The sequence below is a fragment of the Capra hircus genome, chromosome 1, assembly GCF_001704415.2.
Source record: "Capra hircus breed San Clemente chromosome 1, ASM170441v1, whole genome shotgun sequence".
In the NCBI taxonomy this organism is placed as follows: Eukaryota; Metazoa; Chordata; class Mammalia; order Artiodactyla; family Bovidae; genus Capra; species Capra hircus.
Genome location: NC_030808.1, coordinates 73,850,233 through 73,867,155, shown reverse-complemented (window position 1 = coordinate 73,867,155; position 16,923 = coordinate 73,850,233). Strand labels below are relative to the sequence as shown.

At 41.0% G+C, this 16,923-nt stretch overlaps 2 protein-coding genes across 5 annotated transcripts in view; one reads left to right on the top strand and one right to left on the bottom strand.

Annotated features, from left to right (window-relative positions):
- HRASLS (HRAS like suppressor) overlaps positions 1–1,407 on the top strand; it is a 54,499-nt gene extending 53,092 nt beyond the window's left edge. Inside the window, exon 6 of the transcript XR_001917917.1 lies at positions 157–1,407. The gene's annotated coding sequence lies outside the window, so the exon portion shown is untranslated. The remainder of the gene's footprint in view (positions 1–156) is intronic.
- ATP13A5 (ATPase 13A5) overlaps positions 1–16,923 on the bottom strand; it is a 116,197-nt gene that overhangs the window by 24,806 nt on the left and 74,468 nt on the right. For all 4 annotated transcript variants that reach the window (XM_005675110.3, XM_018046582.1, XM_018046580.1 and 1 more), the window contains 6 exons: positions 15,021–15,146; positions 13,852–13,931; positions 11,422–11,464; positions 9,401–9,510; positions 5,448–5,544; positions 3,380–3,452 (listed from right to left, as the gene is read on the bottom strand). In XM_005675110.3, the coding sequence (XP_005675167.2) occupies positions 3,380–3,452; positions 5,448–5,544; positions 9,401–9,510; positions 11,422–11,464; positions 13,852–13,931; positions 15,021–15,146 (529 nt within the window). The remainder of the gene's footprint in view (positions 1–3,379; positions 3,453–5,447; positions 5,545–9,400; positions 9,511–11,421; positions 11,465–13,851; positions 13,932–15,020; positions 15,147–16,923) is intronic.

The following is a 16,923-nucleotide window of genomic DNA, read 5'->3' as shown; positions in this document are numbered from 1 at the left end:
AGTCATGTCCAACTCTTTGCGACCCTATGGACTATAGCCTGCCAGGCTCCTCTGTCCATGGAATTCTCCAGACAAGAATACTGAAGTGGGTAGCCAATACTTTCTCCAAGGGATCTTCCCAAACCAGGGATTGAACCCAGGTCTCCTACATTGCAGGCGGATTCTTTACCATCTGAGCCACCAAGGAAGACCAAGGACAAAGAAAGGTAAGTGCCAATTTAATGTCAAGAGAGACGACTGCCATGTTGCTATCGTACCTACTAAGAGGGATTTGTAATGGTCCTTCAGGGCAAACAGGCCATCCTCCATCCCCCAGGTACCTACGTAAAGACTATACAAGAGAAAACCATGGAGATGATGAAGAGATTCCTTATAGGAATTGTTAGGAGCAGTAAGAACTGTGATTTTAGTCTCAGCATCACGGCACAAATGAAAGCAAACCATAAGAACCTCTGTAGGAAAAGTCCTGAAGTGGCGAGGGTGGAGATTAGCGCTCATTGTCCTGCTTGTAATATCAAAGGGAAGAGAGAGGGGGCAGCAGTGAGACCGTGTGCCACATCTGTCTAGTAGGCCAAGCAGAAGCTCTGTAAATTAGCCAGGCTAGAGCAGTCTCAAGGAATTTGCCCAATGGGGCAGTCAGCTGAAGTTAGAGAGACCAGCAGAAGAAGAAAGCTGTGTGATATGCACCACCAGAGGGCAGTTAATGAAAGGAATCCTGAGGGGTCAGAGGAGAGAGCACCACCTATGTAAGGGAGTGGTCTGGTTCAGACAATCCACAGGGAATCTCTAAAGAACTCAGGCACTCAGTAGTGAGCCCCATGCAAAGGGCCTGAGTTTAGATGCTTACCTTGTTAGAATACACTCGACGGGTGATAAGTACAATATCCCCATTTAAGTAAAAAGTCCTGGGCTCTTGCTACTTGCATTCACCAAAGCAGGGTTGAAAGTAGCTGACACAGGAAAACAGAGTTCATGGCCTTCTCTAACACCACCTATTCCAAGCCATGGGTCAGGCTTCACTTGGGGAAGAAAACTTCGAATTGGATGATAATATGAAATGTTGATTTATAATACCTGGACTTTTCACATCTAAAGATGAGACCATTTCAATACCTGGAAATGACCGGGAAATGATCTGCCTATAGTATGACTGAACTCACAGGGATGGGAAAGTGATAGTGTTCAAAGGCAGAAAGTAAAAAGAGACCAAAAAATAAAAGGTATTTCCACTCTGTGTTTCTCACCTTCATCAGTCTCGCTGATTTAGTAAGCCAGCTACACATTTGTTGCATACTAATTGAATGAAGTGCTCTCCTTTGAAAAGAACACTATGATCTATCACCCTTCTTTTTACTCCCACGGGTAACAGTGGTCCTGCTCTGAGTCATCCCAACTCTCCCACTCAGCCTGCTCTGAGATGAGAGGCTGTTTCACAGGGTGAGCAACTGGTATCAGAGTCCATAGCCTCTTGCCATGGGAAACAGTAAAGTATACTCATCACCTTGAGAGTCAAATTCATGACCAAAATGAAAATTAAGTGTCCAAAAGCTCAAAACAACTTGCTTGAGGTCTTCTGGCAATTCTGAGGCAAAGCTACCACCCATATTTTTGAATTTCTAATCCAACAGTCTGCTTGTACGCAGGCTTAAGTTTCTTCAAGCGCTCAACAAGTTAGTGCATCATCTCAAAAGAAAAAAAAAACAAGGAGGGGTGGGGTAGTGCAATATCGTTCATCTTGTAATGAGTTTCTAGGGTGCCATGCACTATGCTATACACTGCGCGCACCGTGTTATCTAATCCACACAACCCTGTAAGGACCTTTCACATGAATCGATTTTATGTGTGTGTGCGTGCTCAGTCACGCAGTTGTGTCCGATGCTTTGTGGCCCCATGGACTGTAGCCTGCCAGGGTCCTCTGTCCATGGAGTTCGACAGGCAAGAATACTGGAGTTGGTTGCACTCCCTTTGGGGGGATCTTCCAGACCCAGGGACTGAACCCACATCTCCTGTGTTTCCTGCAGTAGCAGGCAGATTCTCACTCAGTCACCTGGGAAGCCCCAATGAATCAATTATTTATTTAGTAAGTAACTTACCAAAGGTCACAGAGATAGGAAATGGTGGAGGATGGCCATACCCTTCACTTCATGCTTCTGCCTGCTAGCTTTGCTCTTGAAACCTCCTGGTACTCTTTTCTTTTTTATATCATTGTCCATGTTCACAAGAAAATCATGCAAATTGCTTAAAATGTAGCCAACATTGTAGAAGCAAATTTACCCATCGATTTATCTGATTCAAAATTATCCAGTCATATGAATATTAATAACAGTATTTTAATGGGCTATGAATAGATATTTCATTCCTAAGAATCAAAATTGATATTACTTAAATCTCTGACACTGGTAAATTTTGTCACTGTGATAATATAATAAATGACTTCAATATCAGTTTCATGTTTTATGATGCTACATGAAATCCTCAAGGTTATTAATATCCTGCATTGCTGGATGTTTTATCTGTTATTTTTCATAACACTTCTGTTGTTGAACAAGGAAAAAGAGATGAGTGTGTCATTCTTTTTCTTTGCTCCCTGTTAAGGCAGTCACCTTTCTCACTTATTAAGAGTTAGTATCAAGCTTTGAGTTCCTTGATAGGAAATATTGTATCAGTGTCATCTCAAAAGAAGGAAATGAGCAATAGTTGCTGCGAGCCACACCTTGCTTTTGAGAGAATGCCACTAGAATAAAATGCTAGCATTTGTTCTCAAACATCAAAGGCCTTAGCAAAAATCTGGTTTCCCGTCAATGAGAAGTATAGCTGAATAATGGAGAATGACCTTTGGGTTTTAAAGATTTCCCTTCCTGGATTTCTTGTACACTTTTCTGTGTATAAGACACAAACCTACAAAGAACTCAGAATATGTTGACAATTTTATGAAATTAAGACCTATTTTTTAATCAGAATATATTAATGTCAAGTCTGAGGACTTCAAGCCTCACCTTACTACCAACACCACTTTCAAAAAATTGATAGGTAATGAGGTCTGGCGGGCTTCCCAAGTGGTACTACTGATAAAGAATCTGTCTGCAAGTACAGGAGACAAGAAACTCGGGGTTCAATCCCTGGGTTGGGTAGATCCCCTGGAGGAGGGCATGGCAACCCACTCCAGTATTCCTGCCTGGAGAATATCATGAACAGAGGACCCTGGTGGGCTTCAGTCCAGTTCGCAAAGAATTAGACACAGCTGAAGCGAATGAGCATGCACGCACACAGTGAGATCTGGAGTTAAAGTGTCATTCTCGGAAGCTCTTATTTGTATGAATATTTCTAGAATTTTAGGGATAAATAAAAACAATATGGTTTACTTTGCTAAAGATCTTACTTGTTAAACAGACCATCAACGTAATGGCAACATCTTGCATGAGATACTGGTAATTCCCAAACAGCTGTAGTTGCTGAAAATGAAGAAAAGTAAAGATAAGTGAGGATTCTGATATCAAAACATCTTCACCATCCCCAACACTCTTCTTGAAATCCGTCAGGAAGCAAGAGTTATTTTCCTCCCCGTTTTAGAAGGAAAGTGATTTACCTAAGCTCTTTAGCATCTCATTGGATAGAATAAAACCAAATCACTCTTTTTCCAATGTTTAACTTAATTCCATATTATTAATTGCAATGAGAATCAGTCATTTGGGAAAAACACTCTCTTGTTGGTCACAGTGATTTTGGCAACTGCAGACTCAGCCTGGGTAGTTGAACTCTCAACAGAAGATATTAAAACCTGAAAATTTTGCTAAGAACTTTACACTTAAAATTTGAAATCAAGGCTTCAAATCATTGAACAGGGTTTTCTCTCTGTCTTTATCCATGGGTTGAGTTCACATGATTCTCTTGAAACCCAGTTACTTTCACAAACAAGTTCCCTATCCCAAGTAAGCCCATTTCAGACTTCATTCTGGTACACTTGGCTCTTTAAGGTTTGTGTAGACATAGAACTCCCTTTCAGTTTATACTGGAAGTATTTAAATAAACGAGTCAGCTAAGTACTCTGCAAGAACTTGCCTTGCAATGCCTTTTGCAGACAGGTCAGGTTTTCTTCATAGCTGTTGACTGAGCACTAAGTCATAATCTGGCTCTATGCATATTACCAGATCACACTGATGCCAGTGAAAATATTTCTGTCCCCTTAGAAGGTGAACTCAAGGCCAAGATGTTTCCAGGCGAAGGTTCTTGGAGAACACTCTTAACTTAGATCTAGACCATCAGAGTGAATGACTTGGAGTAGACCGATTTCAATCAACTCTATCCATGGAGACTTTGGAACTGAAATTCTGATTTCTTAACCTTCAGAGAATGCAAATGGTTTCTGAGTTCTTCTCATCCTGCAATTCTATCTCTGTCTTTTTTACATTTCCTTCTCACATTCTTTTCCCCTCAGAATGGTAACATTATACATGCAGGGTGAGATGGAATAGGGAGCCCTTTTCAAAGGCAGCTTTACTTTTTATTTTGGGAGTTTTCAGAGAACTATAGAGGGCTTTAGAAATCAGTCAGCCTGACTTCCCGGAGGTGGATAAAAGCTCAGCCAAGGGCAAGAACGAATTTGCTCTTAGGGACAGAAGTAGAACTTGAATCCAGGTTTCCTGGCTTCCGACCAATTTCTTCTCTCTAACCACCTGGTTGCCCCTTAGCCTCTATGTGCTTCTCACAATCGTTATCCCACCCGAGGCTGGAGTCCTGTGTTCCTCGCTTTCATCAGTATGTCTCAGGAAGGCAGTAAATTAATTCCCCTTGCCCCCAGTGTTCCCTGAGCCTGATGGATTATTTTACTGTAGACCAAGTTATGACTGACGTGATGCAGATTACTTTCAACCTATACATATTTCTTCCATATAGCTAGTTAATTTTTAGATGATTATTTTTATCATTTCATTTCAAAAGACTTTTCCAAACATTTTTTACAGAACTGCTAATCCTTTACTAATGACATGTAGAGGTTCTGGGCAGGTTCAGAACTAAAGCTCTGGTATGGGAATCTTTCCAGTTTTTAGTCCTTCAAAGTCAAATTCAACAACTTCTCTCTCTTTTTAATCTCTTCTTAGTCTGCCAAAAATATTCCACAGTTGGAGACTGATGCATTGCCTGCTGAGTTATATTTAGGCTGCTCTGAAGCTCTCTCCATACTCTAAGTGAAGAAGTAGAGGCTTGAGGAGGTCAAGTGTCTCAGGTTATCTAGAGAAAAACAACACTCTCAGAAACTGAGCCACATCTACTCATTTCTAACTGTCTCACGCAGTTTTACCAAGTTCTCAAGTTTGCGGACACCTATTTTGAAAAAAAGTAATTTATTTATAAAACATTAAATCCTGTGTAGGAGCTGCACCCCCACCCAAAATAAACAGGGGATGTAAATGCAATTAGAACTGGGAAGAAATTATTTTGGTTCATACCCAATAGAGCAGTGATGTGCCAATAAACTGGATCATGCCGTACATGGTCAAGTATTTAAATACCCCGAAGGATGAAACAAGAGCAGCTCGGCCTTCTCTGTGTAAGAAAAAATAAAAGTAATTGGTTCTATATGATACATATCTCCCAGTCTCTTTTATATTTTCAAAGAAGCTCATTGTAATGGCTTGTTGATATATACTTGGGCTTCCCTGGTGGCTCAGATGATAAAGTGTCTGCCTACAATGCTGGAGACCTGGGTTCAATCCCTGGGTCAGCAAGATCTCCTGGAGAAGGAAATGGCCACTCCAGTACTCTTGCCTGGAAAATCCCTGGACAGAGGAACCTGGTAGGCTACAGTCCATGGGGTCGCAAAAAGTTGGACATGACCGAGCAACTTCACTTTCTTTCTTTGATATATACATTCACTTCATCACTGATTCATCCTCTCAATGATTCATTTAACTATTCATTCACTCATTCTTTCCTTCAACCATCATCTCACCCACTGACTCTTAAGCTCGCTCTTACTTAAAGCTTATAAGATAGCAGCGTTATGCTCAGAGTCACAGAGGATATAAATTAATCAGGCACAGTCCTTATTTTCAACAAGCTTCCCATGAATTAAGAAGATTATAAACACAATACACTGTGACAAGGTGCAACATGTCAAGCACTGGCTGGCTTGTGCTTCATTTCATCCTGGCAACACTTGCTCATGTGTATGTTTTAGAGTCCCTTAGAGTCATGATGCTAAGGACTGGGTGCTCTCACGTTATAGGAAAAAAGTAGATGTGAGGCCAGTATTTGAGATGAAATGGGCTTTGTTGGCTTCGGTACACCAGGAAGAACCCAGGGTAATAATGGGAGCTGGTTTGGAAACACAAAGAGAAAAAGACAATTGTAAAAATCACAGTGTCAAAAGTAAATAGTCCCTAGTCAATAACATTTAATAATTTTCTAATGTGTCAGATGGTTACTGGACTTATCATGGTGATCAGTTCATAATATACATATATGTTGAATCACTATGTTGTACATCTGAAATTAATATAAGGTATGTCAACTATACTTCAATAAAAAAGGGAAAAGGTAAATATTCTTTAAAAAATGTTCATCGCAGCACTGTTTATAATAGCCAGGACATGGAAACAACCTAGATGTCCATCAGCAGATGAATGGATAAGAAAGCTGTGGTACATATACACAATGGAGTATTACTCAGCCGTTAAAAAGAATTCATTTGAATCAGTTCTGATGAGATGGATGAAACTGGAGCCAATTATACAGAGTGAAGTAAGCCAGAAAGAAAAACACCAATACAGTATACTAACACATATATATGGAATTTAGGAAGATGGCAATGACGACCCTGTATGCAAGACAGGAAAAAAGACACAGATGTGTATACCGGACTTTTGGACTCAGAGGGAGAGGGAGAGGGTGGGATGATTTGGGAGAATGGGAATTCTAACATGTATACTGTCATGTAAGAATTGAATCGCCAGTCCATGTCTGACGTAGGGTGCAGCATGCTTGGGGCTGGTGCATGGGGATGACCCAGAGAGATGTTGTGGGGAGGGAGGTGGGAGGGGGGTTCATGTTTGGGAACGCATGTAAGAATTAAAGATGTTAAAATTTAAAAAAAATAAAAAATTTAAAAAAAAATTCTGTTTGAATTACTATTCTTCTAGCTGGGTCTAATTAGTAATGGATTATGTCAGGCCAAAGTAGCACATGTCGGGGGAGGGAGGAACTTAGCCAACAAGCACTCCTGCAGCCTCCTCTTGTCAAGGTAGAAGCGAATCCACATGGGAGGCAGCCCATATACTCTTGATCTCCAGTCCCCAGTGACATGGACACCTGTGCTGCTCAAAGTTTTCCTACAGGCCAGGGACATGAGAAGGAAAACCCAGACAGCCAAAAACCACGCTGGGTCTTGGGCAAGACGAGAAGGTTCTGGTGGGAGATAGGCCAGGACACCTCAGGTCAATGCTTTCCACCAGACTGTGAGACACTACCTTTCTATTTTCAGCACAGAGGGGAGAGAGAAAACCAGGTGAGAAGGGGAAAACATGTGAAACCTAGATTGTTTTCTGACATGAACTGTGTGATTTCATCCTTTATTCTTCAGTTGTGTGCACTTCCCAGAGAATAGACACCCAGATCAAAAAAAAAAAAAAAAAAAGTGCAAAAATCCAAAGTGGTAAAGCATAAAGAGTGTTTGCAAGGCCTCCACAATGACTGCTATTCCTAATGGACGTGAATTTTAAGTGGTTCATTCATTTACTTAATGCATTCCACAAACGTTCATCGAAGGCTCTGATGTGTCATGGGAGGCACAACGACATAGAAGTTAATAAGGCATAGTCCTTGCCCTAAAGGACTTGCACTATAACAAGCCAATCATGTTTCAAAGAATAATAATGGAAACCTGTAGACCCATGTACCTAAAACTGCACATTATCGCTCCTCTAAAGGATATTTTCTCAGGACTATGCAGGCATCAAGAATAGTAAGGGTAAATTCAGCATAACAGAGCTGAACTCTGTATTTTTATGAATTTGTGAAGTATAAAAGAAGAGGGTTTCTATCGTGAAGACTTACTTAGCCATCTGCCACTAGAGAAAATTCTGCATCCTGACTTGTATTTTAAAACAATATATTGCAATCATAAATGCATCACACAACTTGCATGAGAAAGAGCATTGGAAGTTCAAGTGCTACTGCCTTTTGGATGAATCAAGTATGCACTTGGTGCAACTGTCCAGGAGTTTGAATCCCCTATATAAGGCCTCCACACCTGGTGCTCCAGCCTCACCTCCACAGCTCCCATCTGAGAAATCTTCCAGCTCAGTTTAGCAGTCAGGCCCCTGCACTCTCCAATGAAAGTGTCATTTCTAAACATGGCTCTCCATTTCCTTTATCTGGAATTCCCTCCCACCTCCTCAGTGTTTCCATACATCCCATTTATCCTTCAAATTGCAACCTACCTCTGAAACAGTCCCTCCTAGCTTGAGTTATCATTCTGAACTACTGGCATGATGACTGTGTTGTTTGCACCTTCATTTATGGAAAGCTAATTTATTGAGCACCTCTCATTCCTTAGGCAGAAGATTCTGTGTTAGGTGATTATATCTACATATATCTTTCTCTATACCCCTTACTGGAATGTGAGTCCTCCAGGGCAAAGTTCTGTCTCATTTTTAATACACCACATTTTCAAGAACAATATTTAAAAAGAGCTGCATGAGTGAGCTGAGTGTCCCGGCACTCTTGTTTTGTAGTCACCACGACACAAAGCAGGTTAAGACAGTAGTGATAGTAAAGGTCAGTTCAGTTCAGTTGCTCAGTCATGTCCGACAAGACCCCATGAACCGCAGCATGCCAGGCCTCCCTGTCCATCACCAACTCCCGGAGTTCACTCAAACTCACGTCCATCAAGTCAGTGATGCCATCCAGCCATCTCATCCTCTGTCGTCCCCTTCTCCTCCTGCCCCCAGTCCCTCCCAGCATCAGGATAGTAAAGGTAGGTGCAGTCATTTTGGATATTCACTAATCTGTACTTTGGAGACATATTGCTGCTAGGAGAAGGCTATGTGGTAGAGGATTCCTCTTCTGCTTCTTCTCCATCCCCAACTCCTGAGAGAAAGGTTCCAGTAAGCATCCAACATAAAAAACTAAGGGAGAGGAGAAGTGAGATATACAGCTGACTTTAAAATATCAACACTAGCGTCCACAGCCATGTATTCTGTAAAATTCAGCAAAGTCACCTTCTTGATTTTATCAGCATTCTTAGGCAGCACTCACAGCCCCCTCCTCTTAACTGGTTCTTGACAGCACTGCAGCCAAGTTTCTGCCGTGACATTTGTCACTTTCAATTAGAGTTGAATTCCACCTGGAGCCAAACAGCGAGCCAGACGGTCAGAGGATAGAAGAGGAAGAGGTAGCTTACCTGATGAGATGAGGCACACACTCGATGTTGGTTGTTTTTGAGGTGAAAGGGGAGGCCACAGATGCCTCCTGCTCTGACAGCGAAATGCCCGCATGAGCCATTTTCAAAGCCTAGAATGATAAATCCATGTTATACCCATGACTCCTCAGACCAGGCTCTAACTGTTAAACACCTCAAGGCTATTTTTCACATTATAGAGTTGATAGTATTGTACCCTTCTGCTGCTGGATGTCTGTTTAGGCTGCCCCTCCACTTGGATACATGAAGTTACCAATTAAAGAGGCCCAACAATGACTCAGTGGTAGAAGAAGGGGTGTGTGTGTGTGTGTGTGTGTGTGTGTGTGTGTGTGTGTGTTTGGGGGTGTGTGTGTTTGGGAGTGTGTGTGTGTTGGTTGAGGGGATGTAGACAGGCTAAGAAAGTGGAAGGACTCATTTGAGAAGTCGATTAAAAAGATGACAGTGTTTGGATGGACCTTTGTAGAGGCCTTTACCATCACAATTTTATACTTAACAGGTCATCTTCATGAACTACAGGAAAAACTGTCTAATGCCCACCTTCTCCCAGGCTGCCTGATCCAGCCAACCAGTTAACTGCTGGGATGAAATTTGGGACATAGAGCACCTTCACTGGAGGCAGGGACCAGATTACACTCATCAGAGAATCTTTCCAAGGTATAGGATGTCTCACTGAAATAAGGACTCTTTTCTCATCAAGACTGAAAACTGCTCAGAGAGTGCCCCAAGCAGACAGCAGCCAATGAGCAGGCAGCCAGCCCCTAATCCTACAAGAAGGGTATGAACATAAAATGAGACTTTGTATTTCTGTACTGCTATAGAACTTGCAAAGTTCCTGGTAACCATGGCCAGTATACACCAAGTTCATGTTCAATGAATATTTCCTTCTTCCTTATTTTCCCCTTAGTACTTTGTACCTCTACCATGTAATTTAGGACCATCTGCTTTATATGTTAGGATTAGTTTTATGCATGATTTTTTTCCCCACCAGGTAATGAACTTTTCAGTGGCAGAGACTATGTCCTGTATAACATCTGATTTATTTGTTTTGTTTTAAATTCCACATAGTTAGTGAGAATGTGTACTCACCCTAGATTTGAAGAGCAGACTGACGGCTAACTCCTTCTCACAAAGTATGAGGCAGAAAAATTCATAACCACTATCTAAGTATGAGCTCAGTTTATCACAGAACTTTGAAGAAAATATTTAAGACAGAAATAAAACAAATACCCAAACCTTAAGTATACAATAGGCTTTGGAAATACAAAACAATTCTCTTCATTACTTCTCCCACAGATTGGCTCCCAAAATATTTTCTGACATACATAAATCTTCAAGGTAAGCTACTATTTCAACTGTATCTTTGAAACTCAGATTATACAACATGTACTGCCTTCTATTGTATCAGAGAAGTAATCTGCTGAGAATCTTGTAATTTCAGCTTGCTATTGTATGTAATAACCAAATAATTTGGTTTATGATTTTGCTGAGTGTGAAAATTTGGGAGTAAATCCAGATTGTATAAAGTAACCCTGGTGGAGAAATTGGCAGGAATAAATACGATTTACACATAATTCAAAGCTTTATCATCAGTTTCAAATTTTTCCTTCACTAAGCCTTTACCAGCTGTGTGACTTTAGGCAAAAAAAGGAAAAAAAAAAAAAGAAGAATTTACCTCCCTGAGGCTCATTTCCTTATTTATAACAGGAGAGATTTAAACCACCTCATCTTGTAAAGTCCCTTTTGGGTCTGAAATACGGGAGCCTCTGTAGCCTGTCTTTGTCTTTATTATTCTAAAAGTTGCTAGAAAACAGCTGAAGTGACTCGTCTCACTTTACTCTTGACCACATCCAACCCATACTCTGGTAGAAATGAATATAAACATCAGAATGACTAAGTGATGTGATTGTTGGCAGAAGGGTGAAGAGTCGGACCACAGGGGATGTGGGGTCCTCAGGAGGGATATCAATGCACCCCCTGCGTTAGAAGAAGTAATTTCTACTCACCCCACAGTCATTGGCTCCATCTCCACACATGCCTACATAATAACTGCGAGGGAAAGGATAAGAAACGTTAATAGCTTAATGCCTCACTTGAGTAATTTACATCACAACTAACATGCATGATGTGTGTGTGAGTGTGTGAGTGTGTGTGTGTGTGTGTGTGTGTGTGTGTGTGTCTCCTGAGCATGTGTAGATTCAAGCTGAAGGAAAATAACTTGGAGAGAAATATTCCCAGAGGAATAAAGCTCTGGAACATTGTTTCAATCAATCACATGGAAATGATGGCAATACTGCCTAGGACATCCATAAAGATGATCGCACACTTCAAAAGAAGTCCTGTTGGATTATATCCACCAAGGCCAAGTTGAAGTGAGTACTGTCATAATCACAGTGTTTCTCACACCCTAACACACAGATCATAACCTAGTCCATCTGTGTTTTGGTTGCTCACTGCTGCTGGAAGTTTAGCATGTAGACACTAGGAGAAGAAACATTTGGGAAATGGTTTGACAGATAACAACTAGAGATGTATATACATAGTCTAGATGCATCTTGGAGTGAAAATAAGATAACACGCTTCCCATCTATACCAGTTTGATGTGCAGGCACAACTGTATAAAGAGAAGAGTGAATTGTAAAGCTGTTACTAAAGGAGTTCCTGATGCAAGACACACTGTGTGTTCCATTATAAGGAAACAATACATTGGAGGTATTGATTAATGGCAATATTATTAAAGGCTCAGTGGTAACTTGCTAAAAACACGTGAAATAATACAATATAGGAGAAAATGAAATTCTCAGAGAATGTCCTTATTATTAGTTGACATAAAAAACGGCCATCTTTATAGGTCAAATATGGCCAATGTAAACAAGTTTGTAGGTTCAATCTACTCTTTAGTAAGTATATATGAAAATCTCACGGTAAACATTTATTTGTGCTGATGTACGTGTCAAGACTATACATTTGCTGAAAATGGCTTCCTTTCATCAGGCATAAAGTACGTATTTAGTCTTTATATCACAGGAGGAATCTTACATCTTCTAGTGTTGTCTGAATAAAGAATAAATGCTGAATGAAGAGCAACATCTGGAAATTGAGAAGATAACTTATTCTGAGATAGCATATATCACCCTGAATTGATTTTTCTTTAGGGGAATACAGCTTTTCAAAAGTAAGCATTTAAGCTGGCAACATTTCTCAAGTATTTGAGAAGGGCAAAATTACTTTCTTCAGCCAATATCATATAATGACCATGTAAGTAAAAGAGTCATTTTAGACACTAGTTACTAACCCAGCCTCAAGGCATTATGGGAGTTAATAGGCAGTTTTGGAAACGTCCCTAAGAATGCTTAGGCAACAAAAAATAATAGTCAAAAGCAGTCTCTTGAGTTTATCTACTACTTATCAGCAATTATCTAAAGTTTTACTACTCTTCATTCCTGACTTAACTTTCTAGAAATCTGAGTCCAGAAGCTGTAACCTTCCCAGCAAGTAATAGGTAGGTCTGGTCTCAAGAAGAACCATTTCACTCTCATGTGACTTGGTCATCTGTATTTTTGAAGGAGTTAACAAAGAACTTTTTCCTTTGTTTTATTTTTGCCTCTATACCTAAAACAGTAAAAATTTAATTTCTTCTCTTTCCTGGAAGATCTGAAATTGCTTACGTATCTTCTAATGGACCAACCTCAAATAATTCCAGGTGATAACTCACACGCTTCCTCACTTTTCCCCCCCATTCTGAGCTGTACAGAATGCTGTTGTTTCTAGTCTCTGTATGCAAGCAGGGGGATCTTCCTTTATGATAAGCCCTACCAGCCTCAGAAGGAATGTTCTGTGGGGCAGACAGCTTCTAAAATGGCCCACCTTCTGGAATTCACGAGGTTATCTAAATGCCTTCCTTTGAGTGTGGACCAACCAAGTGATTTGCTTCTAGTGAAAGGAGTAAAGTGACAGGATAGGATGTCATTTCTAAAATGAAGATATAAAAAATAGGCATCTCTCTTCTCTCTCTGACTCTTCTTGCTTCTTCTCTGCTAACTCTCACTGGAGCTAGCTGACACTCTGTGAGAATCCCTATGAAATCACTCATGGCAAGGAATCAAGTGTGGCTTGTGCCCAACAATGAGTGAAAAATTGAGACTCTTAGCCCAACTTTCCACAAGGAACTGAATCTTGCCAACGACACCTGGAGTGAGGCTGGCAGCAGATCCTTCCCCACCAAGTGCTCAGATGACTGCAGGATTGGTCGACGCCTGATGACACCTTGAGAGGGACCTGGAGCCAGAAGACTCTGCTAAGCATGCCTGAATTCCTGACCCACAGTAACGTTAAAAAAAATAAATGGTGTTATTCTAAGCCACTGTGTTTTGGGGATAATTTGTTACACAGCAATTGATAACAAATACACTCTCCTTTCATGCACTAAAACCTACTTTAATTTCTGAAATTCTTCAACAAGGCTAGATTTCTGCCCAGGGGACATTCTTGCAAAAATTGTTCCATTCACCAGAATCTAAAGAGAAAAATAACAATTGCAATAAGATTAGAACAAAGAACACTTTTAAAATAAAAGAAGAGTCTTGAAAAATTACTCCTGGCCACCATTTTAATATAGCATTGGGTGATATAACTTCAGACCAAATATCAGGAAAGGGCAAAAGAGGGATTTAACAGTTTAACTTTCACTTTTGGTTCTCCATCACAAGTCTATTACTTTGTTCCTGATCATTTTTCCAAGATGAGATAAGCTCTAATGAATAATAGTAACTGAAAATCAGAGGAGTATGTAAGATTAAAATGCTTAGGCAACTACAGTTCTTTTCATTAAGCACCATCTCCACAATTGCAGAGGAAGGAGCAATAGATTGTGAGTTAAGAATCAAGGTTCTATTATAGTTCTGTCCTGGACTGTGAAGACCTTAGGCAAATGACAATGTCTCTGAGTCTCAGCTTTCCCATCTCTTCAATGAGGAACTGCACTAACAGCTTTCTAGACACCGTGGGGGTCTAGACTCTATGGTCCTCGACTGGAAAGGTGACAGGACTTTCAAGACACTGCTAACAGATGGTTGCTGCCACTCCGCTTGTTTCCTTCCCACCAATGGCACCACTCTGCACGGCACTATTTTAAAATAGGCACACAGCAACAAGATAACAAATGATTTTGAAAATAAACCATAAAGCCTTTGTTTCCTCCTGCTGTAATTTAAGAATCCAGACAGGAATGGGAACAGAGCTCAGCCTGACATGAGTTAGTGGCTTTCAGAGAAAAGCAAATTCCAAACAACAGGGAGCGTGTTTGGAACTACCTCTAGGTTCCCTCTGGGAGGAGGAAAACGGATTGGACTGGCTATGGGGGCGGGGCAAGGGGCAACACCAGCCTCAGACTCTGAATAGGAGGCCTTGGACACGTGGATGTGTGATGAGTGATATAAGGGGAGTGATGAAGGGAAACCTCTTGAAGAAACAGTGCTCCCTGTGAGGCTGTTTATTTCCTAATTCTGAGATAACCTTGCTAATCATCTCCTTTACTGTTCACTTACCCTTTTTATCTCACTAATTTGAGGAGCAAAACTAAACATGTCATTTCTCCAGTACTTACTTTTGGAAGCAAGCTGTTGAAACGCTGCAGTATCACTTGGTATGATTTCCCACTCATTGCAAAATGGTAACAGCTCCCTTTTTCTTCAACAGGCACTGAACTGTTTCCAATGTTGATGTAGGTTTCCTAAAATCAAAAGGGCATTATTTCTACCTTGGATCTTAAGGATGTTGCTGTTTTCCTACATTTTATGGAAGGAGGTGTATTCATGTTATGCAACAGTGTGAGGACCAGCAAATATATAATGTAGAATTTGTCCACAGACTCATATAAACAAGACACTCAAAATGTTCCCCAAAAATTAAATGAAAAGAGATTACTTTGGCAATATGAGGCTCTGGATCCTAGTCTGGGAGATAATATGTGTGATGTCAGGCTACTGAGGAAATCATTCCAAGGTTCCAATGAGTGACTCCAGGGAAGAAGAGGAAACATTCTTCCCTTCCCTTCCTGCTCCTCAGCCAACCTTTTGTTTCCTAAGATCTCTTACCATTCATTCAGAAATCATGCCTGGATTTCTTCCCTGTAAAGTAGGTAAACCCTTTCTTCAGAGCCTAACCTGACCTCTGCCCAACACTTCCCTCAAGGTGCCCAGATCCCCTTCCACCTCGTGTCCCTGCACCTTATTATTGTTATTTTTGATGCACTATGCATGGCAGTGGGGATCTTAGTTCCCCAGCCAGGGACTGAACCTATGTTCCCTGCACTGAGAGCACAGAGTCTTAACCACTGGGCTGCCAGGGAAATGTTTGGACTCCATTAAAAATTAGTGAAAATCTGTATCCTGTAATAAATTATAATGGGAAAAATATGAAAAAAGAGTATATACATATAACTGAATCACTTTGATATAGCAGAAACTAACAACACTAAATCAACTATACCTCATTAAAATACATTAAAAAATATACCATCCTTATTTAAAAATCTGTATATGTACATGCAAACTAATTTTTATTGAAATATGCTAAGGACTTTAAAAAAATTAGTGAGGATCTGACTTTCATCACACAGTGCAGTTGAGGCAATACATGTAGTTGCTGAGGCAAGTGAGTTTAGAAGGAAATCAGCACCAGAAATCCACTGAAAGCAGAGATTGGAGCACATGGATTTGAGCTAAGTTAACACACCTCTTCACAGGGTAGGGGCAGGGCCACTCTATACAGCTGTGTGCTGCACAAAGAAATGCTCGACACTGAACAATCTGAAGGGCTGGTCAGCCTGAAGGAAGGGAGCTTTTTGTAATTTATCACCCTGAGAACCATCTCTTTGAATTCACACAAAAGCAGAGGCGACCCATCTAGTAATGAAACATCAAGCTGCAGCCCATTCTCTTCACAAGAAAGAGCCATCCTGGGGGAAGTGCACAGGAAGCTTGCTGCCTAGAGAAGCCCGACATCTCTTCACGTCACTTCGCAAGTCCAGTACAGTCTAAATGACCATGAATTAGGGGAGCGGGGGTCAAACAGCCCGCTTGATGCCCTGCTCTGCAGCTCGCCAGTGTGTGTCGTGGCAAGCTTACCTCTCTAGGCCTCAGCTGTCTCGTTTGTAAAATGAATACTTTGCTCAACTGTGTAGGGTGACTGAGGATCAGATGGGAACTATGGATGTAAATCAGTGAGTCTCAGCCACGTCTGTACTCAGGAATCACTAGGCGAAGGACTCAGTTCCCAGCCCAGAGAGTCTCACTGAATCTCTAGTTTTAGCCTTGGAAGCTTGAAAACGCTTCTGGGTAATTTCTACATGAAGCCAAGCCTGAGGAGTGTCAGTGGAAATGCTAAAAGCTTTGCAAACTGTAAAACTCTGGGCAGATGGGAGGGATTGCTACTGTGATGACTTCTAATGCTGAGAGAGGGCTGCCCAGGATCAGGGCTGTATTGCATCAGCCCCGGTCCATGGAGGG